General features: G+C 36.7%; 1 protein-coding gene across 1 annotated transcript in view; it reads left to right on the top strand.

Moving 5' to 3' along the window:
* The window catches only part of USH2A (usherin), a 686,658-nt gene that overhangs the window by 136,007 nt on the left and 522,972 nt on the right, over positions 1–27,679 (top strand). Inside the window, 2 exon segments of the mRNA XM_025420646.3 lie at positions 7,624–7,807; positions 23,666–23,829. Coding sequence (XP_025276431.3) covers positions 7,624–7,807; positions 23,666–23,829 — 348 coding nt within the window.

Below are 27,679 nucleotides of genomic sequence, written 5' to 3'. Positions count from 1 at the left end.
GCTGCTTAACCTCCATTAAGTATTTTAAAAATGCTTTAATTTAAAATTATTTGGAGTGTGTGTACATATATGAATGTACACATACCCACACTAATAAATATAGCACTAAATATGTTTTCCCAGTTCGTTTTTTCAGTGCTGGATGACCTCGTAACGTTCAGCAGCAAGCACTTAATCAGAGGCTAGGCCGAGAAATGCAGGGAAGGATGTCAAGGCATCCTGAGCCAATGACCCACCCTTGTCCTTGAGAACCAGAGGCAGAGAGGGTTTATTGAGGACTCTGCAGCTCTGGAATAAAATAAAGGCTAATTTATAATGAAAACAGCTTTGTATGACATGTTTTGTGCTAATAGGACAATTCCTCATGCTTCCCTCTGATATTTACTTTTGGTTTTGTTTTATAATTCATATAGACTATTAGAAAGTAAAACAAAGTATCTTGTTTCATTAAGAAGCATATCATATTTGTTAAGTAATGAGCTCATAAACCAGAATTGCATGCAAGACTCTGCCAGTGGAATCAGAATTAGATGGCTGATATTCCATTAAAAATCAGTGCATCAAAGTTGAGGTCCGGTTATGCCACATATCCTAGTGTTTGGTGAAACAGCTTTGGAGATTAATATGTTTTCCACAGAAAGACCTGAGCCTCAGAATAAGAGCCTCTTCCATGATAAACCACCAGGAAAGAATTTTGTCATAAGCAATAGGGACCATAATCCCAGGCACATCTGTGTGTGTGTGTGGCGGGGTGGGGGTGGGGGGTAGTACATTGACAAGTCATTATTTAAACTTTAACTTAAGGAAAATCTCACTTTCCTAGAAAATTGCCTCATAAAAATGGCAATGATGATAATAGATAATATTTACTGAATGTGTACTGTTTGTTTGCCAGACCCTGGGTTAGGGTTTTATCTGAAAAGTCCCATTGAATATGCACAATATTTATATGCTGGAAGGACCAGTATTTTCCCACTTTATAGTAGGGGAAATGGATTCTAATTAAGTAAAAGAACCATTTATAAATCCACGTCCAACTGACCTCAGTGTCTGCACTCTGAAAGAGTAAACAATTTTTCTGAATAACTCAATATTTGTCAAAATCATTCACTCAATACATATTTGAGGGCGAGTTAAAAAAGATACTCTTACAAGTGTTTGTAGATTCCCTCTTTCCTCAGGCTCATCTCCACCCATGGGTCTAGCTGACTGCGTTAGGTCCTGGGGTATCTCTATTGTGTAATAGTCATAAAATGAAAATTAACAGAGTTCTGAGAGGCTACCATGATCTGGTAATGAAGAGTTGAACTGAGTTGCCTAGAAATGTAATGATTTCCATGGACTAAGTTGGTGAAATTTCTGATGGAGAAAATTTCTGTTGGAGATGGTGACAATGGCATGAGAGAGAAACTTCAGAGCATATCATTGGTTAACCACTGAGACTGGGAAAAAAATGGGACTAAAGAATAAAAATGTATTAAAGTGTTTCTGTGGATTGTGTAAACACTTATCTATGTGTTATAATTTCTAAGACATAGTCACAGCTGTCATTATTTATATTCATTGTTGTTATTGAATTTGATTTTTAAAGAATATGCATTTGGAGGCCTTTCATGCATATTCCCATAAATAGAACAACTAGGTTTTTATAAAACAGAAGAGTCTAATACAATGTTTTCACTTATGTGAGCATGTTATTAGATCCTTGGCCCTAAGAACAGGAGATATAGTTTTGGGATGACATTTTTTTTTTTCAGAAGTTCTTTTCTATCTGTTGATATGACAAAGATTACATTTCATATATATTGTTCCTGATTCATATACATTCCCTGCTACCCTTCCTGATGGGCTAGACCACTCTGACCAATCATTTTATGACTCACAGATTTATCTTTACTATGTTTCTTTAAAGTGCTAAAAAGATCATGTCGTATTTTAAGGGGAAGCATATCCAACTGGCCAGGTACCCAGCCACCTACTCATCTAGCCATCTACCCATTTCATTCACATATCCATATTTTCAATAAACATCTATTGAACATAAAGTACCAGGGGCTATGTTGGTGTAAGATATACAATCATCATTATATTAAGGTATCATGCTTTAGTAGGAGAAATGGACCTGTATGTAAACATAACACAGTAGGTGCAGTATTAGAAATGTCCGATATAGAGAAGTGGTAAAGTGAAGGAATTGATTCACTCTTGAAGGATGGGCGATATGGAAGACTTAGTTGAGCACATAATTCTTAAAAGTAAACTCCTGTTTACTTTTGATAAACTAATCATGGAGAGTGTAACAGTTCAGGAAGAAGGAAGAGGAGCGGATATTTTAAAACATATCTAAACTAATTGAGAAGAGTTGTTTTTTAAAAAAACTCTTAAATAAGAAAAAGTATATCTTGGGATGAGTAATATTAATATTTATGGACTTATTGACATTTGATCAACTATATAAACAATAATTTTAGCATTATTTTTATGTAAAATTACCACAATGTAAGAAAATTATTATTGCTTTAATTTGAAAATTAGCATCACTTACCATAGTTATTTCTGAAAATGTTGATTTTTAAAATCATTACTAAAAAAGTCTTGTTGCTTGGTGTAGGTGAGCCACAGATTTCTCCCTAGACTCTTTTCTTAGCATTATGTCCATTCTCTGGCTTAAGGTGAGAATCATTTCTTCTAAATGGCTTATAATTAGTGCTTAGCCTCAGCTCTGCCCTCCTTTCCTGAATAAGGCCTAGGGGTTAAACTTGTTTTCTTTCTCCCATTTCAAGACCGTGGCAAAGCCTGGTTGTTCATGGTCCTCAGGAGGGACATTGCTAGGAAATGGGCTCTTCTTTTATGCCCAGGACAGTGCTGTGCTGTGCAAATAGCCACTACAGGAGATAATACCAGTTGCCTTGCTAATAACTTTGAACTCTAAGGATTCTGCGAGTCTTCTCTTGGATAAAGCGGCACTATTTTGTAAAATGGGTGACTTTTTGCTTTAACTGCAAAACACCTTGTTTTCCCCATTCAGCCTGTCTTGTTTGGGAGCAAGGGTTCTCTGAAATAAAACTGGGGAAAGTCACAAACTTTAGTGGGCTGATCTGTGCTATATCTATGCGAACTCTCAGCACTACAGTAATGTAAGGTAATAGCATTGTCCTAATGACCGTGCTTCACAATGTGGTACGAAATCATTCATGGAGAGAAATTTCAAAAAGATCAGTTAAAATGTTACGGACCTGAAGATGTGGAACATGAAGTGGAGCTAATGGAAGAAGATCAGAAATGTATTGAGTGAAAGAAAATTAAGGTCAGTTATCTTTAAGCCACACTCTGGAGTTGAAGTTTAAGTAGGAGGGAAGAGAAAATGTTGTTTTCTATAGTTGGAAGTCATAAAAGGAGAGGTAATGGTCTAGAATTAGGCACATTCAGGTAAGGCAAGAAGTAATCACTGAGCAGGAAGGTACCTGAGTCATCCTAATTAGAACTGCTTAAAAATAGGACAACGAAAATACTGGTGGGATTAACCTTTATAATCGTGCTCCAGAGAGGAGGAGGGGAATTAACCACAAGGCGAGTTCTAATACAGGCATTTCCTTGAAGACCTACCTCCAGGTTGCAGCTTCCCTGTTTTTTGTTTTGTTTTGTTTTGTTTTGTTTTGTTTTTCATTTTTGTTTTTCTCTGCTTATATTGCTGATTTTTCTATGGCAGTTTTTATTTTCTAAATGTTGGGCAACCCAATTTTCTGCACCAAAATATACTCCCCTCTTGTCTTTACAGATTTATCTAATAAATCATTTCTTGTAAAAAAAATCATCCCTAATCATTCTAGAGTTCTCCATGGCTTGAAGCTATTGCAGTAAGTCCAAATTAATTCTACTTCTAAGTATCTGTGCTAATGGGTAATTTATCCAAATTGGAGAGCTGTTAGTACATTCATGATGGCATCATCATGAATTTAAGGACCTAGGTATCTTCACAGGAAGAAAAATACATGGAATCACAACCACAGTGGTCTTGAATTCAAAATAAAAGCCTTTGAAGTATGTGACTTTGATCGTATGATGAATCAGGTATGAGAATATATATTAATTTGCATAACTATTTCTGGAAACTCATATAAGGCAGATTGCTATCGATGGATACAAAGAAGCAAATGACATAATATAGTTGTCAATTACTCTAAAAAAATGACAAGATCAGTCAGCTCTTTCCAACAGATTGGAATGGCACTGATTTTGAGTTTCTTCCTTTTCTTTGAGCACGATCTTTTTCTATTTGACTATTTCTGAAGCTTTCTAAGAGAGAATATGCTGGGCCTAAGAGAAGAAGAAGAAATTGTTGATGGCTATGAAAGAATGGCCTGTTTTCAACCAGAGCCTCAACTGAGATTTATAATATGTTCCAATTAGTTTTTGTTTCTCCCTATAGCATAGTTACACACAGTGGATCCACTTTGTGTTCATGTTCTTTTTCTCTTTCAATATCAGTGATATAGACCTAAATTAGTGATCATGACACTTATAGAGATCATTTTCACTTGTCAGAACTTTATTGATTAGAATCATTCTTATGAAACTCAATACCAAAGAAACAAACAATCCAATCATGAAATGGGCAAAAGACATGAACAGAAATCTCACAGAGGAAGACATAGACATGGCCAACACGCACATGAGAAAATGCTCTGCATCACTTGCCATCAGGGAAATACAAATCAAAAGCACAATGAGATACCACCTCACACCAGTGAGAATGGGGCAAATTAACAAGGCAGGAAACAACAAGTGTTGGAGAGGATGCGGAAGAAAGGGAACCCTCTTACACTGTTGGTGGGAATGTGAACTGGTGCAGCCACTCTGGAAAACTGTGTGGAGGTTCCTCAAAGAGTTAAAAATAGACCTGCCCTACTGACCCAGCAATTGCACTGCTGGGGATTTACCCCAAAGATACAGATGCAATGAAACGCCGGGACACCTGCACCCCGATGTTTATAGCAGCAATGGCCACGATAGCCAAACTGTGGAAGGAGCCTCGGTGTCCATCGAAGATGAGTGGATAAAGAAGATGTGGTCTATGTATACAATGGAATATTACTCAGCTATTAGAAATGACAAATACCCACCATTTGCTTCAACGTGGATGGAACTGGAGGGTATTATGCTGAGTGAAGTAAGTCAGTCGGAGAAGGACAAACATTATATGTTCTCATTCATGTGGAGAATATAAATAATAGTGAAAGGGAATAGAAGGGAAGGGAGAAGAAATGGGAAATATCAGAAAGGGAGACAGAACGTAAAGACTGCTAACTCTGGGAAACGAACTAGGGGTGGTGGAAGGGGAGGGAAGGGCGGGGGTGGGGGTGATGGTGATGTGCACTGAGGTGGCACTGACAGGATGAGCACTGGGTGTTATTCTGTATGTTGGTAAATTGAACACCAATAAAAAATAAATTAAAAAAATAGAATCATTCTGCAATCCCTCTCCCTCTTGTTTCAATAAAATTCCTTGTAACATTATGGATGTGCTTATGTGTGTGTGTGCGCGCACACATAGCACACAACACCAAGAACCATTTCTCCCTCATATACCTGCTCCATCCTTCTAGTGTCTAATGCCTTTCTTAATTTTATAGCTATTGATTATATGAAATTTTGAGAAACTTGAAAATATTTGAATCATATTTTTGTTTCCTTCTGCTATAAGAAACAAATACAGGTTTTATAATTAACCTAAATTCTGTGAGTTTTAAAATGGAATACATATGGAAATCAATACCTATTTATAATTTGGTACATTTGTGTGAATGCATCAAATGTTTAGGGAGTGCCTACTTTGTGACAAGCACTGTCCTGGGTGCTGGGCAGGCAGTGGTGAATTCATCAGACAATGTTCCTGCCTTCATGGAGGTTACAATCGGGTGAAAATGAGTTTAATTATAATTTTCATGAGGAAATAAATTTCTAAAGGAAATAAGAGGGATGCCTGGGTGGCGCAGCGGTTTGGCGCCTGCCTTTGGCCCAGCGCGCGATCCTGGAGACCCGGATCGAATCCCACATCAGGGCTCCCGGTGCATGGAGCCTGCTTCTCCCTCTGCCTGTGTCTCTGCCTCTCTCTCTCTCTGTGACTATCATAAATAAATAAAAATTAAAAAAAATAAAGGAAATAAGATGTTTTGAAACTGGAACAGGCATGTTTAAACTGGCCTAGGATAGGTTACTCAAGGAAGCCACAGACCTGATGTGCATAGAAGAGAGCTAAGCAGAAAAAAATGGGTCAAAATCGTTTCAGCAGACAGACCTGCCAATGAAAAGGCCTTAAGATATCAAGAAGAGATATGACTGGAGCAGACTGAGTTGGGAATTAACAGTGAAATGAAACCAATATAGAGGTGGGACCTGCTGGGGCTGGAGGCTGGGTTAGGGACTTGGATTTTTATTCCCCAAAGAGAAGAGGATGTTATCAAACAATTTTCAATAGAGGAACGAGGTGTTCAAACTACACTCTGAAAAATGTTGTTCCAGCTATACCATGAAGAATAGATTGGAGGGGGACAAGAGGGATACCATGAGATAAGATGGCCTCTGTAGTTGAGATGAGTATGTGTCAATCTATTTGTTGACTACTATTTGGGGAAAGTTTGTTAACCATCCTAACCTTCAGTGTTCTCATATATGTGATGGACATAATAAGAATACCTGAATTACCAGCACTCCCTTGAGGAGTGAGGTCATGAATATAAGGCTCTTACCATTGTCTCTGGTCTATAGCATGAACTATAATAAACTTGGTGGTGGGACACCTGGATGGCTCGGTGGTTGAGTGTCTGCCTTTGGCTCAGGTCATGATCCTGGGGTCCGGGGATTGAGTCCTGCATTGGGCTCCCTGCAGGGAGCCTGCTTCTCCCTCTGTCTATGTGTCTGTCTCTGTGTGTGTGTGTCTCATGAATAAATAAAATATTTAAAATCAAAATAAAAAAAAAAACTTGGTGGTGACTTTGACTAGGGAGATGGCAATAGGGATGGAGGGTAGAAAGTTTAAATTTTTTGGAAGATAATATCCATAGGATATGGTAATTAGCTAGATGTAGAGGTAGAGGGATGTGAAGGACTCAAGGGTTTCCAGTTTTAGCAAACTACAGGATGCTCAGTTAAATTTAAATTTTAGATAATCATACATTTTAATATAAGCCAATATCACAGACTTTTACCAAAAAAAACCTCATTGTTTATCAGAAATTTAAATTTAACTGGCCATCTTGTACTTTGGCCACCTTTCCAAAGATGTCACAGGGTCTAGGCTGAGCAGCTGAATGAATGATGGTACTATTTGCTGGAATGGAGATATTGAAGGAGGACTGGTTTCTAATGGAAAGATCATGAAGTAGATTTTAAACATACTGAATTTTAGTTGTCTTGGAGATGCCCAGGTATAATGTAAACTATTTACTCAGCCCTTCTCTGTTTGTAACTGATACACTAGGTAAGAGCAGCTATGACCACATTTGTATTGGGAATTTGGAAGTGCTGTGATAGCATTCTGGTTTTAGGTGTAATCAAACTATCTTTTAAAGAAAAGAATGGATGGGAAGGCTACATAAAAGCTTTTCATTTCTTCTTTTCCAGGTTTTTATATTTCTCCAGGCAATGCCACTGGCTGCCTGCCATGTTCATGCCACAAAATGGGTGCAGTTCATCACATCTGTAATAGCCTAACTGGTCAGTGCATTTGCCAAGATGCTTCTGTTGCTGGGGAAAGTTGTGACCATTGTAGAGACCTTTACTTTGGATTTGATCCTCAGACTGGAAGGTAAACATTTGTAACAATATTTATTTATTTATTTTTTAATTTTTATTTTGTAACAATATTTAAATATTTATATTGGATTATATTTGTAATTAATTTTTCTCCTAACAATGATTTATTTGTCAGTATTTTTTGTAAAAAGAAACATTGTCTTTCCTCCCTAGTTTGTTGGTATAATTTTGACTCTTTGATACCTGCATTCATTGAACATAATAGTAATCTTTGAATATCTCCTAGAGTTCCAATGTATAGGTTGCTGTATGTTGACAGATAGCCCTAGTATTAAGGTCTGGGAATACTTAACTAGATAAAATCCTTTTCCCTCAAAGAACTTGCAATTTGGATGGATAAAGACAGGTAAAGAGATATTCATAGAAGTAAATGCGTGCACATGTGCACACACATACACAGTACAAGGGCTGGGATACGCAGCCTATGTGTGTAGAACCTTTATTTTACATGACCCCTGAATTTATTGCCTTTTTAAAAAAAATGTATCCATTTCTGTTGTCCTGGCCTTTCAAATTTAGATTTAAATGCCAGCAGGAAAAAAAGAAAAAGAAGACAGAGAGAAAAAAAAAAATCAGAAAAAGAAGACCAGCAGATAGAAACATATTTTTGAATTAAGTTATATGATTTTTTCCCTAGTGTGTAAAGTATATTTTGAAAGTAAATTACCCCCTTTTCAAAGTTATGCAGTCTTTAAAGTTTTATATCTCATTTCCTGTATATCTGTGGGCATTTATTTTCATGCATTTATGCTCATTGCTGTATTTTTGAAAATGTGCTGGAATACCAATTCCATGTGTGTTTTTTGGGTCTAGTCAGATTCTAAGTTTGTCTAGGGTTGGGACTATACCAGTGAATTCTTTGGAATTCCTATCCCTAAGCAACTAGTAATATGTTCTGTACACACCAATCAAAGCTGTTTCTCAATGTGTGTGTGTGTGTGTGTGTGTGTTTATAAATATAATTGCTAATTATTCAAGAGTTTGAGATTATCTGGGCTCTTTTCAACTCATTGTCCCCTGCTGCCTACCTTTTGGCTGTTACACTCTTCATTAACACCTCGATTAGAGTGTGGACAGGGTGACAGGGTAAATTATTGAAAAAGAACTCAAAACCAGTGCATCTGGCTTTCTACTAAAATCCAATGCGATTTAAAATCTTTAACATGACATTTAAAATATTTATTAAAATGATTATTTTTCTTATTAGACCTTTTTTATTTTTATTTTTTTATATACCTTTAAAAAGAAAAACAACATCCTGTTCCTCTTCTGTTACTATTGGAAGGAATATCATCTTGGTGGTCTGAGAGCATTACCACTCTTTTCCACAAATACTCAATCACTGTGAATGAGTATAGAAAACACATGATACAGTAAATGTTAAACAAAAACTATTATCTGTAATTCAGTAGTAAAGTTAGAACTGGTTACTGTACATACTGTCTCCTCTACATAATTTTTGTTGAAAGACCATCTCACAAATTCCCCAGTTGGAATTCTTAGGTTGGCTTGTTTCACTTCTGGCCACCTCTGTCTTTAGGTTTCTTACATTTTCCATAGTCTTCCTGGTAACATTTAATTACCAGAGAAAGGACAGCCTGGGTGGCTCAGCGGTTTAGCGCAGCCTTCAGCCCAGGGCATGATCCTGGAGACCTGGGATCGAGTCCCACATCGGGTTCCCTGCATGGAACCTGCTTCTCCCTCTGCCTGTGTCCCTGCCTTTCTCTGTCTCTCTCATAAATAAATAAATAAAATCTTAAAAAAATAATTACCAGAGAAAAATATTTCCCCCAAATACTCTTGTCCTTGGAATACTCATGCACATCTATAATGTTTTGTGCCAACCTCTTTCCCATTTCCCTCCTACTGATCCTCCTCATTGTTCTTCCCAGTGTTACTAGTAAAACCGCTGATGAATGGTAGAGAGATTTCTAATGGTCTGAGCTGTTTCACTTAAATTTAAGTGAATCCCGATTCCTCCATTACACTACTCATCTACTCTTCGATGCTCTTACAGTCAAGCTGACCTTTATCCTGGTCTGCTTCCCTCTAATTTATGTACCCATCCCAGTCCCCACCCCAGCTGAATTCAGGATCAAGAATGATGTACAGAATAGTATGCTATGACCTATCACTCTGCAGTAGGACTCCTGAAAACTGGGACAGGACTCCCTGCATTAAAGACTGGATTTAAATGTTAACCTAAATTGATAAGAAAATGGAGAGCCAAAACATAACAAAACAAAACAAAAAGCAAAAAAACTTCAAAAAACCAAAACCCATCATTAGAAGGTGCTGAGGTAGAAATCAGGAAGGCAGAACTCAGTAAGATACAAAGGAATGGGTGCAATTGGAGTCTAGGACAGAGCCAGAGTGTGAAAAGCCAGGTAGATCCAACGAGCAAAGATTCAGGGTAAGTATGGATTCAAAGCAAAAAGATTCATGAGAAATTTTATATAAATATAATTGAATATCTTTATGTATTAGTTGACTCCTCATTATATGAGTCAGATTAGGAACTACCTTTCAAAAATTACAAATTCTCCTCTGAAATACTACTACTTTTGTTCCATACTCATTGTTCTTATCTTCAGACTTCCAAGTTTCCATTCACTGAGAACTTGATCAGAGAGATGGTCTTTTTTCTTCTCACCTCTCATTGATTTAATTCCCATTCCAGCAAACAATTTTCATGAACATAACTGGGTATTGTTTTGTGTTTGTTTTTGTTTTAATCACTCTGAACTTTTCCACTTCTCACATCTTCCTAATATCAGAAATGGTACTCTATGAACACATCATCTTTCCAATCCTCTTGTTTCCAAATTCCCTCATAGTTAAAAATATATTTTATTTAAATTCAATTTGCCAACATATAGTATAACAACACCCAGTGCTCATCTCAGTAGGTGCCCTCCTCAGTACCCGTCACCCAGTCACCCCATCCCCCAACCCACCTCCCTTTCTACAACACTTTGTGTCCTAGAGTTAGGAGTCTCCCATGGTTTGTCTTCCTCTCTAATTTTTCCCCCACTCAGTTTCCCTCCTTTCCTTTAAAGTCCCTTTCACTATTTCCTATATTCCACATATGAGTGAAACCACATGATAATTGTCTTTCTCCAATTGATTTATTTCATGCAGCATAATACCTTCCAGTTGCATCCATGTCAAAGCAAATTTTATATATATAAATAATTATATATAAAAATAATTATATATATAATATGAATAATTATATATATAAAGTACATAATTATTATATATATAAAACATCTTTTTAATCTAAATGTGAGACAGGAATCCATGAAAATCCTAGAGGCAAATTCCCTCATAATTGACTCCCAACTTCTCTCAAAGCCCTCATCTGTTACCCCTACCTAATTCTCTTGATCAGTCCCATTTCTAACTTTCTCACCTTCTAGTCTGAGGCAAAACCACCTTAATCCCAACCCTCTTGAATAATCAGCTCCAAGAATGGTGACCCTGCTCCTGCTCCGAGCCTGGGAGGACTTGAAGACCATGTGTCTGTGCTGATTGGAACCACTGCCATGCATTTACTTCTCATCCTCTTGCCTTCTCTCCCCCTTTAAACTATTTCAGTCTCTTCAGGTTCTTGTCCTTGCAGCTAATCTTGTCCTCTGCTTCATAGACTAAATAGAACCAGACATAAATTTCTCCAGATTATCTTCTCTCCAGCTCCAATTGGTCTACATTGTTGCTCATTCCCGATATTAAATCTAGTCTTAGAAGAAAACAACATATAATTCTTAATGACATATTTCCTGTTCTTGATGTGTCCCCTTCCTATTTTTCTCCCCTTGCTCCCCAACCTGTGTCCCATTTACATCTTCTTCCCTCTGAACTTTGTTCCATAAAATCCTCCCCTTATTTTATCTTAAAATCTCTCCCCACTGGCTGTATCAGAACTGTCTATAAATATGTTCTTCATCCCCATCCTAAAGCCTCTTCTTTGGACTCTGCCCTGCCCTGTGAGCCCTGGGAGTTGGTCTCTACTCTTTAGCTATTTAATCAGTTACATTTACCAAGAGTAATCTTTTTCTTCTACATTTTCCTACTTCTCGTTCATTCCTCACTCACCAGATTTAGTGCAAGCATTAGCAGAACTTGCAAAATTTGGACAGCTAAGAGCTAGTTAGATGACTTTAAAACACTCCTCCGAGTGAAACAAAAGAAGATAGCCAGATAAAGTAAGTAAAAATGGCTTAAGGAGAAGATAACCTTAGAGAGAGGGGTTTCATTGGAGGAAGAAAGCGGGGGTCAGTGGGTCATCCAATGAGATGGTCTTACGAGATGCCTTGCAGGGTGATATGTGTCTCCCAACGTTAAGGAGACCAGTGGACTGATACATTTCTTAGACCTGGAAAATCTGAATGAGGAGAAACAATCTGTCAGGGAAGCAAGAGAGAGTGGTTTGATGATTTTATACTCCCAGAGTTTCTCAGGCAAGGAAAAGAGTATATTTGTCATGATTAGATAAGGTCTACAAGGAAGAGAGACAGCATGGGGTTGGTTATCTTAGCACCTGTACAAAGGGCCACCCAGAAGGTCAAAGGTGTACAAATAGAGAAAAAAGATGAGATTCTGGTAGACTACCAAATTAGTTAGCAACCATTTGGAATAGAGATGCATCTGATTTCTCTAAAGTTACAGGTGAGAGATATATAGTAGAGGGAGAGAAATAAAAGAAGGAATCACAAAAGTACCACCTCCAGTGGAGTCAGCTTTGTACACTGTGGGATCAGAGAAAGCAGCCTGCTTTGGGTTGCTAGTCCTGGGTGCTCTTACCCCTCCTCTGGCCAATGCATGAGAGAAGATGAAAGTAATAAAGAGAACAGTAATAGAACTCTATCTTCTCTGGTTGTAGACTTGCTGTTCTCATCACAACCGAGCTAAAAAAAAAAGAGGAGAAGTCTGTTCTTTGAAATATCTCTTCTTTGAATAGTTTGAAGTTGTCGGCTAACATACTGGACTGGACAATTTATTATCTGAATTTAGCCTATTTTTTTCCTTTCAGCTTTATTGTGGTATAATTGACAAAAATTGTATATATTTAAGGTGTACAACTTGAAGTTTTGATATACATATATATTGTGAAATGATCACTGCGATCAAGCTAATTAACATATCCATCTTCTTATGTCATTGCTGTTTTCTTTGTGTGTGTGTGTGTGTGTGTGTGTGAGGTGAGGAATTTTTCCATGCCCCCAGCCCCTGGCGAAAAATTTCCTACTGTCTATTTTTGTGAAATTGACTTTTTCATTTTTTTTCTTAGATTTTCTTAGATTTTTCTTAGATATTTTTCTTAGATTTTTTTCTTAAATTTTACATGTAAGTGACACAATACAGTATTTATATTTCTGTCTGACTTATTTCATTTCACTTAGGATACTGTCTTCTAGGTTCATCCATGTTGTTGCAAATGTCAGGATTTTCTTCTTTCTCACAGCTGACTAAATTCCATTGTGTGTGTGCGTGCGCACGCGCATGTGTGTGTGTGTGAGAGACACATCTTCTTTTTCCATCCTTTGATGGACATTTAATTTGTTTCTGTATCTTGACTGTTATGAATGATACTGCAGTGAACATGGAGGGTGTAGATATCTCCTCAAGATCCTGATTTTATTTCCTTAGATATATACCCAGAAGTGAGATCTTATCATAAAGTCCTCTTTCTCATTTGTTGAGGAACTTCTATGCTGTTTTCCATAATTTCTGAAACTAATTTACATTCCCACCAGGAGTATACATGGGATCCCTTTTCTCCACATCCTTACCAATAACGTTTATCTTTTGTCTTTTTGATAATAGCTATCATAACAGGTGTGAGGTGATATCTCATGGTGGATTTGATTTGTATTTCCCTGGTGGGTAATGATGTTGAGCACCTTTTCAGGTAGCTGTTGGCCATTTGTAGGTCTCCTTTGGAGAAATGTCTATTATTTTCCTCTGCTCATTTTTAATTGGGTTTCTTCCTTTCTCTTACTCTTTCCTTCTTTCATTCTTCCATTCTTTCTGTCCATCTGTCCTTCTGTCTATCTCCCTCCCTCCCTCCCTTCCTTTTTTCTTTCTTTCTTTTTTGGATATTGAATTGTATGAGTTTCTTATATATTTGGTATTAATTCCTTAATAGATGGTTTGCAGATATTTTCTCCCATTGTATAGGTTGTCTTTTCTATCTGTTGATTGTTTCCTTTGCTGTGTAGAAGCTTTTCCTTTCAATGAAATTCCATTCATCTATTTTTTATTTTCTTGCCTGTGCTTTTGATGTCATACCCAAAAAATCATTGCCCAGACCAGTATCAAGCAGCTTTTACCAATATTTTCTTCTAGTAGTTTTACAGCGTCCAGTCTTATTTTTGTCTTTAATCCATTTTGAATTGATTTGTGTATATTGCCTAAGGGTCCAGCTTCATTCTTATGCATATGAATATCCTTTTTCCCAACACCATTTATAGAAGAGACTGCTTTGCTCCCATTGTGTATACTTGGCACCCTTACTGAAGATATGGGTTGATTATATATGGATTTATTTCTGGGCTTTTTCTTCTGCTCCATTGGTCTGTCTGTTTTTATATCAGTACCATACAGTTTTGATTAATGTAGCTTTGTAATATATTTTGCAATCAGGAAATGTGATGCCTCTAGCTTTGTTCTTGTTGCACCTGTGCTTTACAATCTAACTGGGGCACCTGGCTGGCTTGGTTGGTTGAACGTCTGACTCTTGATCTTGGCTTGAGTTTTGATCAGGGTTGTAAGTTTTAGCCCCACATTATGACTTCTGGTTTTTCAATGTATCAATTATCATCCTCTCTATTTCTTAAAATTAGCTCTTTCTTTGGCCTCCAAAGTCATATCTCTGATTTATCTTCTCTTTTCCTGGTAACTCCTCTTTTAATCTGCTCCTTCAATTTGTGTATTTGTGCTTATGATTTCAGCCATTATATAATATTAACAGCTCTCCAGTATATCATCATCTGTTCGGCTCCCTGCCATGAGTTTAGACCTGTAGTTACCTATCTTTCTGAGGTTTAAATTTGCGTGTCTTTCATTCTTAACAAGCCAATATCGAATTAATTCTCCTTTTTAAAAGATTTTATTTATTTATCAAGAGAAAGAGACAGACAGACAGACAGGGAAAGGGTGAAGCAGGCTCCATGCAGGGAGCCTGACGTGGGACTTGATCCTGGGACTCCAGGATCATTGCCCTGGGCCGAAGGCAGGTGCTAAACTGCTGAGCCACCCAGGGATCCCCAAACTAATTCTCCTCTACAGTACTTTCCTCATTTCCTCCCCAAAATGAAAATAAAAGTCTCATGCCATCCTATGCCGTCATCATTGTGGTAAAGGGATAGATATAAATCTTAAAATTCAAGTCATACTACCCATATGTGAGTAGGGCTTAGGATTCTAACAGATTAGACAGGATTGGCTCTGATATTGAGCATAGGCTGCCACTAGAAAGAACTATTGGGAGTAAGAGCTACCACATATAATGTAGCTTCTCTGAAATGAATAGAAAGAATAAAGCTTCCTATGACCATTTGGAGCCCAAGGAAATCAGCAGGATTTGTCCTCTGCTAAGTCAGTCATATAGAATGCCTGTGCTTTGAGTTGACCCTTTATTCCACTGATGAGTTCGGCTGTGTCTTTTCACTTTAACGTTGATAATCATTACAGAGAAATCTTCTGGCACAGAAGGTCATAGAGAAAGATATTTCAAAATGTGACAATGAGAATTGCTTGAGTTTATACTTTTGCTCATCATTGAGAAGAGATAAAAATGGATTTTATTCTTTTTATGTTTTCCATTTCTTTCCTGAATGATATTGAAATCTCTTTGTTGACTTCTGGTTGTTATTGTGTGTATATACTAACACTATTTTGAAAATGTATACAAAGATGACTAAAATTTATGAGGTTCCATTTAGTAGAAGGAATTTTTTTTGAAGGAAAAACTCACTTATAGTCTAAACATATACAGATGTACTGCATAGGAAAATAACTATTGGTGCCCTGATGACAAATTTTTTTAAAAAAGGAAGTCAATTAAAATCAATCAAATCTGTTTGACTTAGGTACTTTGGTAGGTACTTACAAATACAATTTTTTCCACCAATTTCCAAAATTATAAGCAGATTGTCAATATTGTTTATTATGCAAGGAGAAGATGCAAGTATCATTGTATCTCTTTTTTAATGATTTAGGAAATAAATTGACTTTCTCATCTGCTTTTTCCATTTATATTTTCAGGGGATCTTCTTTAACCCTCCATGAAGTTCACATATCACATCAGCTCTTCTCTGTGTTATTTTTATTGTACACAGTTATGTTTCCTATATTTTTCCACTGGCTTATTTTCTAGACTTTTTGTATATTCCAAGTGCAAAATAAATAAAATAAGCCCTCACCCTAAACTGCAGCAACAACAGCAAAAATCCACCAAACACAACAATAACAAGCTGGAAAATCATTTGCCTGTTTTCATCCAAGTAGTTCGTTCTTCAAAAGTTACCTATCACAAAAAGGGGACATGTATTTTAAAAAGCTGATCCAAGTGCAAAAATCACTCTGTTTACCTCTGACATATAAAGCAAACATAATTTAATCAGTATCGAAAACAATGAAGCAAAAAAAGTCTGCCCACTGGAAAATCAATAAAGCAAAAAAAAAAAGTATATCGTATTTGTCTAAACCAAAAACAATGAGACAAAAATGGGCCACATTCAATTCATCTCAGTGGGTAGTTGAGACCCATATTTGACACACTGTATATCCTGGTGCTGTCCTCAACTTGACCTGTAAGTACAGTTCCTCCTTCCCATGGCCAAGCCTGTTCTAGTTCATCTGGTGTACCACTGTTTCTCTAACATACCACCCACACATCACAGTCCCATAAAGTTTATCCTCCAGTGACTTCTTCTCTCTGTATTAATTAGTTGTATTTTGTCTTTCTTAAGCCTTAAGGAGCTAGGAACTAAAAGTATCACTAGTGGTCTCCTACCAGCTGACATGCCCTGAACTGTAATTTTTTAAGATAGTAGGAAATTGGAATCTGGACTGGCCAGAGAATCTAAAGGCTTAGACTCCTAAAGTATACAATAAAGTAAAATTCTTCTATGACCACATTATTTTTGGGTTTTCTGTAAACATTCTCCATTTGAACACTGAATTATAGATCTGGTCTGTTAATCATTTCACGTGCATATTACCAGTTGATCTCAATTGGTCTTTCTTTGAGAACCAGATCAATGACTTCAAATGAAAGCAGATAATATACTTGTCAACTTATATCTGTGCATGGTGTAGAGTAGGAATATTGGGGAAAGTGCCTCAGATTCATGCTCCACAGTGACTCTTCGTTAAACAGCTGGCTATTATCTGGGGTGATGGGATGTAAAAGGGCCATAAACCTCTCAGTCGTCTAGCAATCTAGCCATACCACAAAGTAGTGACAGAGTTCCCTAAGAGAGAGCAGAAGTGTGCCAGGACCCTTGAGGCCTACACTCAAGACCATCACATTGTTACCATGGTCTTAGTCTATTGCTCAAAGCAAGTCACAAACCAGCCCATATTCAGGAGTGGGAAAATAGATTCTGCTTTTGGATAATGGAATTGTGTAGTTGGTTTAAAGGGCCTGCATAAAGAGAGGGGGGAAGAATTGTGATCAGTTTTTACAATCTTCCATGATCACCACACAGTGTATTCTTCTTTCATATAGATTCTTTATTATTCTCTAAGAAATACTTGTTTTTATAAATTAGTAGCATAGTGTGATGTAATAGAATTAGCTCAGTGTTGGGCATCAGGATATCTGGGTTCCAGTTATGACTTCTCCACTTGACCAGGCATATTAGTTTCCTATTACTACTATAATAAATTACTACAAATGTAGTAACATAAAACAATGTGAATCTATTCTCTCACAGTTCTGGAGGTCAGAGGTCCCAAATTAACTTTTTCTGGGCTAAACTCAAAGGGGTCAGCAGGCCCATGTTTCTTTTGACTACTCTGGGAGAAAATCCATTTCTTTGCTTTTTCCAGTTTGAGAGGCCACCTACATTCCTTAGCTCATGGCTCCATCTTCATGTTCAAAACCAGCAGAGTCATATTTTCTCTCTTTCTGACCTCTGCTTGGGTTCTTCCAACTTTTCACTCTGACTCTCACCTTCCTGCCTCTTCCTTGTGATTACACTGGGAACTTTTGGGTAATCTGGAATAATTTCTCCAATCTCAGAATTCTTAACCTAATACCATCTACAAATTCCTTTTGCCAAGTAAGATGTAACATATTCACAAGTTCCAAATATTAAGACTCGGACATTGTTGAACAGTCATAATTCAACCTACTGTACTAGAGTTCAGCCAACTATGGCCTGCAGGCCAGATCTGACCTTCCATTTGTTTGTGGGTATAAAGTTTTATTAGAACAAAGCAATATTCATTCTTCATATATTATCTATGATTGCATTCATACTGCTATAGCAACAGAGGCCCGAAATGGCCTAATGGCCCAAAAAGCTTAAAATATTTACTGCCTGTTCCTTTATACATAAAGATTGCTAACCCTGTAACCAGATTCACTGTCACCTTGGGCACATTACTTATTTTCACTAAGCATAATAAAATCATAACTTTTTAGACTTGGAAAGAACCTTAAAGTAATTTTGGTTAGACTCTGCCCTGTACACCTTTTCAGAATAACTGGTTACTCAGCTTCTGCTTGAAAACATGGAACTAAAGAGAACCTCTCTGCCTCATGAAACAACTCATGTGTGTTTCAGACCACTCTAATTCTGAGAAAGATCATTTCATCCCTGTAATTTCTTTAGCCTAGTTTTACTTCTGCTTTCTGGGACCATAGAGAATAAGTATAATCTCTCTTCTACCTGAAGAATTCGAATCACACCTCAAAGTTATTATGTTACTATAATGTGGAGGTTAAGGAAAGTGACGAGGGTTTCTTCTAGATGTAGACATGTGATATTGTTAATATCGTGACTTTTCTGAGATTTTATTTCTTTTAAATATTTGGTGACCAGTCTGTGGGATTAGGTGGGGTGTCAAAAAGGGGGAAAGTGGTAAGGATCTCAGGTGCAGAATCTTGCTAAACAACCCCTTCTCTAAATGACCAGGAATGCCACCTCTCTGGACTCAGATGTCATTGTTGCAAGAGAGTCATTGTGCAGATTTAATCCTGATGAGTCTCTATCTGTGCCTGGGAAGGCTTTGCTAGAGAGGGTGAACTGGGCACCCTTAACTCCTCCCTTCTAGATGAGATGATACCATTCTCACTTCCTCTCCAATAAGCCAATGTGTCTGGATTTCAGTTCACACAAGTAGAATCCCTAAACCCCAAATCCCTCTCCTATAATTCTAATTCCAGCTCTAACAGAATCCAATGCTCTTCATAGGCTGTGACAAAAAGAAACCTAAGAACCTCAGTGAGATGCTTTTCTACTGCAGAGAGGAAATATAATCTTAACCAAAGGGAAACCAAACTCCTCTCTAAGGCACTGTAGCTCTCACGAGATCCTCAACAAGAGGACTGAACTGAGAATTCTTCTGGCCTAAGGGTGTCACAGCAGAGGCCAATCTTGCAGAAAGCGGTCCTTTCCCTGGAGGGAGAGGTTAGCTAGAGGGACAGCTAAGCTGATCATAAAGGGCTCAAAAGAGCTAAATTGTCCTCAGAGCTACATGTCACATTTGATTTATCTGTGATGTCCTATTCTGAGTCTAAAGCTTTCTTAGTGCTATATTCATTCATTCGTTCAGTCAACAATATTTACTGAACTTTACTGTGTGTTAGTCTTTGTGCTAGTGACTAATGAGAGAACACTCTTGGTCCAATTTCTCCAATTCACCTTAAAGCCTCTTTCTTTTTTATTCATTAATAATAATTAATAATCCTTGTCTAAATTCCCTCAGCAATTTGAGATTTCTTCCTCATCCATTCTTTAGGTTGAACGGTTGTCCCCATCACCTACCTGTCAGTAAATTAGAAAACTGGAGGTAACTTCATGTCCTTCTTTGTTTCTCTTTTCAATTTGTCTACCTCATAGTACTGATTTTACTTACTCAACATAAGTAAATCTATCCCTCTCCTTCCCATTGTCCCTCACCATTGTCACCATTTCACCTAATCTAGCAATATCTTGCCCTTGCTTACCTATCCTGCTTGGTTGGCTCTGTTACTCCTCCCTATTCTGAATTTTTATCCAAAAATTTTGAATTGATTATACTTTCATACCTTCTCCTGATGTTTGTTTTCTCCCCTTCCGACTTGCCTGGCATATTCCTGCTCAGCTTTTCATATTCAGCCCAACCATCTTCTCCAAGATTCCTCCTCCTCTTCCTCTTCCTCTTCCTTTCCCTCCTCCTCCTCCTCCTCCTCCTCCTCCTTCTTTAAGATTTAGTTATTTATTTGCAGGGAGGGGTAGAGGGAGAGAAAGAATCCTCAAGTAGAGTTCCCACTGAGCGCAGAGCCTGATGCGGGCCTTAATCCCGGGACCCCGAGATCATGACGTGAACCAAAATCAAGACTCAGACACTTAACCAACTGAGTTACCCAGGCACTCTCAAGATTCCTTTTTTTTTTCCCTTTTCCTTTTTAAAGATTTTATTTATTTGTTTTAGAGAGAGAGAGAGAGAAAGAGAGAGAGAGAGAGAGAGAGAGAAAACACAAGCAGATGAAGGAAGAGGGACAAACAGACTCTGTGATGAGGACAGAGCCTGACGCAAGGCTCAATCTCAGGACCCTGAGATCATGACCTGAGCCGAAATCAAGAGTCGGGCACTCAACTGACTGAGCCACCTGGGCATCTCCCCTTGGGAATGGCTGTGCCATTCCCTGCCACCAGACTGGATAGTTGTCTTTCAACTATCAAATAGTCTATATACATCTTTATTAATGCTGTATTTTATATTCCTCACTACACTTTGAGTTCCTTGAAGACAGGGACAATTCTATCTTATCCCTTCTTATATCCTCAGTGTCTCTTATGGTCCTGAAACATAACTGGACCTCAGTGAATATCATTTATGTCAATCCGTGTATTTAAATACATTTGATGGTACTCATGAGTTGAGGTCCCAAATAGAAGAGAGGTGTTGAAAGAGAAATGTCAATAAAGTGATGTATATTCTGGAACATATCCTTAGACCTCCTGCAGATGATGAAGCTCTGACAACGAAATGCATCATTGAAACACACTCCTTCATTAATAGTGATGTTTTGCAATAATAGTAAGTAGGATAGCTCTTTCTCTTACTTATAATTGCACAACTGGACTAAGTTCCTGGAAAGGAAAATATATGAGATGTGTGATTTAAGAGACAGAAGCAAATTAACTTCTTTTCCATTGTACTCAGTAAACACTGAGCTACAAAGGGGCCCAAACAGAACTATAATAGCAGAGTGCTGGCAGAGATTAGCAATGCTTTACTCCTGTTTTGTTTACCATAATGAACTGGTCAATAAACATCACAAATTGTTTATCTATATAAATCTTGACAGATTACTCTTTATGAAATCCATTTAGCAAGTGAGGTTTTCCCATAAGGATGAAAAATGAAGATTTTAAACAGATTGCGGGAGAAGCTCTGGCTGTACCAGGAGAGTCAGTGTAATAAAGGTTTCTTTATATTAATATTACAAAAACCATTTATCCTGACAAAATCAATATCACAATTCATCTTAGTTTGGTGTTTCTCTTTCTAAGCTTAAAATGTCTTCTCCTTTATTATGTATAATTTTATTTTAATAAACGTGAAATATATTTCATTTAGGAGGTGCTCTTGAGAAGGAATAACTTATAAAATGACATCAAAGTTGTAGCTTATTTGCTAAGGAGTCTTGGAAATGTTTAAAATTATATTTGAGTGGCTGAGAAATTTATGGGAATTATTTTACTTAGGCCTTAATTACAAAATCATCCCTAGTCCTTTGAATTAGAAACAAACTGTAATATTCTGAAAAGTCTCCTATGAACTTCATTCAGGTAAAATTCTCTGTCACTGAAGTCTAACAATTATAACAAGTCAGATAAGTTAGATAGAACAACAGCTGGAATAAGAGACTATAAAACCAGGAATAGTCACATTTAATTACTCAAAATATTGCATGCTTTCCTAAGAAGCGATTTATTTATTCCATTTGGATTCAGAACTTAATATCCCATGGATATTGACGGAGCTGACTTGGAGTTAAGCATGTGGCAGCTAGCTGGAAGAAAATAGAACTACATCAAGGAAAGGAATTATGTTATACACTGGAAACTATTACTCTAAATGTACTGTATGTAAAATAAGTGTGATTGTCTCATGAGTGAATGGTAATAAAAACTGAAATACTCAAGAGACACTTATTCATGAGTAGTGTAGTGATATATATGTGCCTTGGGAGAAGCTTGCCTCTTATTGTTTACGCTTACCAATATTACATTAAAAGCCTACAAACAATATACTCTAAGTAATGGCATATAATGAAATTAAGAGCAAATCAAATATTTTGTTGCTTCTATAATTCCATTTTAATTTCAATGCATAATTTTCTTCAGCTCTGATACTTAAGTAGCCTAAATAAAACATCTATTTGAAATGGAGTTCTGAGGCATGTCTATTCATAAAGGACTTAATATAGTTGTTTGTAGGGGGAAAATGTCCTTTTATCGTGACATAAAAAAGGGCAAACTACAGTACGGTGGTTTTCAAGAGAAACTGTACTTTATTTATTCCCAAGGTGATATTAGTCCATAAAACAAATTTGCAGCTTATTTAGCAGTCCGTAGCTTTTATCGGCCTTTTTAAGGATGTTGAATGATTACCCGAGAGATCATGCTGTAGAAGTTGCAGGGGGATAAAGAAACTCCATCCAACATCTTTATTAGAGAATAGAGGTGAATCCATTTAATGTTGTTTTAAATGTAGCGCATGGAAAGTTCCTGTTTACAAGTGAGTTGTCTTTTTCCATGTGCTGTTTTTGCCTCTCTGATACTTCATGGTGCCAAGATTGCTTATCCTGATCAATGACATTGGCATACACTAAGAATTTGAATAATTTACCCAGAGGAAACAGGTTTGTCCTGGCAGGCAAAATTCCAGGACAGTGATTTTTTTTTTTTTTTTTTACAAGCAACTTTGGTCCAAGAAATTTAAGTTGGAATGAAGTTATCTCATTATATTTGTATCATTAACATCTTTTCATAAATCAGGGTAATGCTCTATTCTACAACCATTCTGGATAAATGAGTTTAGTGCATAAAACAGAAAATGAAATATAACCTATATTAAGGGCATCGACAGTACTGGAACATGTCTTCTTCAAACTCTTTTCTTAGTAATAGTCTTTATAAAACTAAATATAGAATTTTGAGATTTTTATGGAGATCCATGGTTATCACACCCAGTGTTCTTCAAAATTTGATAGATACTTGGAAAGATGATTTATGGGTACATAATCTAGATTTTTAGCTGTCAGAAGAATTGCTTTTTTAAAAAAAATCTACTGTATTCTTAATTGAACAACTGGCATTCAAAATAATCCATAAGATGTATCGTGGCACGAAAAAAGCAATATAATACTTTCTTGTGCTATTAATTAGTTTACAAAGGGAAGGCTGCATAGAGATTTTATCATGAGCAACATTTTGTTCAAGATTGTTTTTCTGTCTTGTTTGATGTTGTTTGTTTATTTGTTTAGCTCAAGTATTCTTTTCGATATATTGGCTAAAACAGATCATCTTATTTCACAGTTATTGATAGTCCTAACTTATACTATGAATTATTAATCAAAACATTATTCTCTTTGATGGTTTATTTGTCTTGTTTTTAGATGTCAGCCTTGCAATTGTCATCTCTCAGGAGCCTTGAATGAAACCTGTCACTTGGTCACAGGCCAGTGTTTCTGTAAACGATTTGTCACTGGCTCCAAGTGTGATACTTGTGTTCCCAGGGCAAGCCATTTGGATGTGAACAATCCACTGGGCTGCAGCAAAAGTAAGTCAGCTCTGGCCTGTACTGGTAGATGAAGCATCATGCAGGGAAAAGTGTCTTGTTACTTTCTTTCTCCATTGAGAACCCATCAGAAGGGCTTAGGCCCAGTGTGGAGAATTTAGGAGAAAAACGGGAAAAATAAGAGAAATAAGTAAGAAAACAATCAGGTTCCACAGCAACTGTACTGGATTTTGAGGCGGTTGAAGGCAGAGTGTAGCTAATGATTAACAAGACATATTCATGGGATCCCTGGGTGGCGCAGCGGTTTGGCGCCTGCCTTTGGCCCAGGGCGTGATCCTGGAAACCCGGGATCGAATCCCACATCGGCTCCCGGTGCATGGAGCCTGCTTCTCCCTCTGCCTGTGTCTCTGCCTCTCTCTCTTTCTCTCTGTGTGACTATCATAAATAAATAAAAATTAAAAAAAAAATTAAAAAAAAAAACAAGACATATTCAGATTTTGTACCGTGTAGTTTATCTTCAGTATCCTATGTTTTATTTTGTCTCTCTGGATGTTAGTATAAGTCAAATTGTAAGCATTTATGTTTCTTTGGCAAAGGACTATCATAATTGCCTTTCTGTGTAACTATAGTCTAAACATAAATCTGGATTTCAGTGAGTATTTAATTAATATTTGTTATTCATTGATTAACTATAGAATTGAGTGACTTCTGTGCAACAGGAATTTCAACATATAGCTTTGGATGTCAGTTGTAGATCATCATTTTGTGAGAATCTTACATAGAATATACTGAATCCTAGTGATTTCTGATTGGTTCTGCCACAAATTTTGTGTAAAAATATTAACATCTGCTCCACTTTTTTTCTAACTATTCTTACACCTAAGACACAGTCTAGGAACTCTACCTCAGGCAAAACTGGACAGTTAGGTTCATTGACTACCTGGCCTACATTTCTTAGTGGTAGTAGACATTTAGTTTTATGTTACATCTTTCTTTCCCTGGGCTAAGCCTTCTTGTCCTTCCAAATGCTTCCAATTTTAAATAGTTAAAAAACATGTATATTCATAATTGTTCTTTCATACACACACACACACACACACACACACACACATATTTAAATCTCCTTTTTAAAATTGTGATCATTGGTGTTAAACACATTTGTTCAACTACTTGCGGTGGTTGTTGCTGCTGCTGTGTTGGGTATGTGTTTCACAAAATTTGTAAAACACTGTGCAAAATTGGAAGCTCAGTAATAACAGAGGTAATTCATTCAAAAAAAATTAGACAAGATTCCTGACTTTGAAGAAGCTTGAAACATAGTCAGCAGAAGTGATGGATACACTTACAGTAGAAGGGAGTGGATAGGGGGCATAGGAAATGCTGGCTGTGGCAGGAGTTTGAAGAGAGCCTGCTTTCCTTGCTGTTCCACCTTGAATTTTACATGGTACTTGCCTTTTATCCTAGCAACAGCCGGAACAACCAGCTTCACAAAGATATGATGTTATTGAAAGGAATGTAGTGCTATCTATTGTTGAAACTGTGAACTACCTCGGGCTGGTATTTTCCTCTGTGTCCAACAGATGTCAAGCATGTGTTTTCCTTGAACATTAGAATGTTTCATGGTGTGCTTCTATACAGTTTGGGAACCACAGGATTATAACTATTATCTTTTCCACTTCCTTAGAGGCCACTGGCAATAGGTTATCAACATCATCTGTAATTCCACCCCCCCTTTTTTTTTACGGATGGGGACTTGAGTTGGGATCTGAGCATGTAATTTCCAGAGTACTGGAGAATTGAATTCAGATAAAGTAGTTAGACCCTCTCTCATAATCTGCTTTCTTATTTCGTGATTCACTTCTTTCCTATCAGTATTTGTTTCATGCTTTCAAAACGATAGTCATTCTCCTTGAGAGAAGTAATACAAAATAGGTATTAATTGTGCTTTCTGTATGCTTTACTAGTGAATGGAGTGAAATTTCATTTGCCCTAAAATTCTAACCATGAACTTAACTAATATATATATGTGTATATATATACACATATATATATTAGTTAATATATATGGTGTTTCACATATATTATATATATGATTCACGTAATATATATATATATGTTTCACATATATGTGAAAACACATATATATATGTGTATATATAATACATATATAATATATATGTGTATATATATTATACGTATATAATTCATAGCTCATTTGTGTTTTAGTCTTCTTGGCACTACTCACGTCTATGTTTATCTTTGGTTATTTATCCATCTTTTTATCACTCATATTTTTTCTTTATCCTTACTTATCAGAGAGGCTTTTGTAGCTGATCCCTTTTAAAAAATATTTTTACTGTGGTAATATGTATACGGCATAAAATTTACCATATTAGCCATTTTTAAATGCACAGTTCATATATGTAAATGCACAGTTTAATATGTATTAAATATATCCCTAATGCTGTGCAACCGTCACTACCATGCACTCCATAACTCCTTACTTCTTGTGAAATGGAAACTGTATACCCATTAAACAGTAATATCTCCCATTTGCCCCCAGCCCCATGTAACCACAATTTTACTCTCTGTCTCTATGACTTTGAATAATCTAACAACCTCATGAAATCACAAAATATTTGCCTTTTTGCAAGTGGCTTATTTCACCTAGCATATGTCCTCAAGGGTCATCCATTTTGTAGCTTATCTCAGAATTCCCTTCCTTGTAAGGCTGAATAATAATCCATTGTATGCATGTACCACATTTTGCTTATCCATTAATCTGTCGGTGGACACTGGGGTTGCTTTCATGTTTCAGCTTATGTGAGTAATACCGCTATGAATATGCGTGTACAGCCATTTCTTCAAGACTCTGCTTTCAATGACTCTGTTTTCAGTTCTGTTGGGCATATAATCAGAAGTGGAATTGCTGGATCATATGGTAATTCTATTTTTAATTTTGTTGAGGAACTGCCATACTATTTTCCACAGCAGCTTTACTATTTTAAATTCCCACTGACAGTGCACAAGGGCTCAAATTTCTCCATATCCTTGCCAACATTATTTTTTATTTATTTATAGTAGCCATCTAATGTGTATGAGATGCTGTCTCATTATAGTTTTGATATGCATTTTCCTAACGATTAGTGATATTGAGCATCTTTTCTTGGTTATTGGCTATTTGTATATCTTCTTTAGAGAACGTCTATTCAAGTTATTTGCCCGTTTTTAATTGGGTTATTTGTCTTTACTACTGAGTTATAATTGTTCCTTATATATTCTAGGTGCATGTCCTTTATTAGATATATGATTTGCAAATGTCTTTTCCCACTCTGCAGGTTTTCTTGTCACTTTCTTGATAGTGTCATTTAAAGCATAGATGATTTAAAATTTGATAAATTTGGGATGCCGGGCAGGTCAGTGGTTGAGCATCTGCCTTTGGCTCAGGTTGTGATCCCGGCGTCCTAGGATCGAGTCCCACATCGGGCTCCCCACAGGGAGCCTGCTTCTCCCTCTGCCTATGCCTCTGCCTCTCTCTCTCTCATGAATAAATAAATAAAACCTTTAAAAAATAAATGAAGTTTGATAAATTTCAGTTTGTCTATTTTTTGGTATTGTTTATACATTTAGTGTCATATCTAAGAAACTATTGCCAAATCCAAGGTTATGGAGATTTTTTTCCCTATGTTTTCTTACAAGAGTCTTACAGTTTGATTTTAGATTTAGGTCTTTGGTCCATTTTGAATTAATTTTTATATATGTTATAAGTTAAGTTTCAAGTTTCATTCATTTCAAATGTGGCTTATCTAACACCATTTATTGAAAGGACTATTTTTCCCTTGGTTCTTGCAAACCTTGTTGAAAATCAGTTTACTATATTCTGTTGACTTTT

The sequence above is a fragment of the Canis lupus genome, chromosome 38 (genome assembly GCF_003254725.2).
Source record: "Canis lupus dingo isolate Sandy chromosome 38, ASM325472v2, whole genome shotgun sequence".
In the NCBI taxonomy this organism is placed as follows: domain Eukaryota; kingdom Metazoa; phylum Chordata; class Mammalia; order Carnivora; family Canidae; genus Canis; species Canis lupus.
Note: the sequence above shows the minus strand (reverse complement) of the source record. Positions and strands in the feature narration are given on the sequence as shown.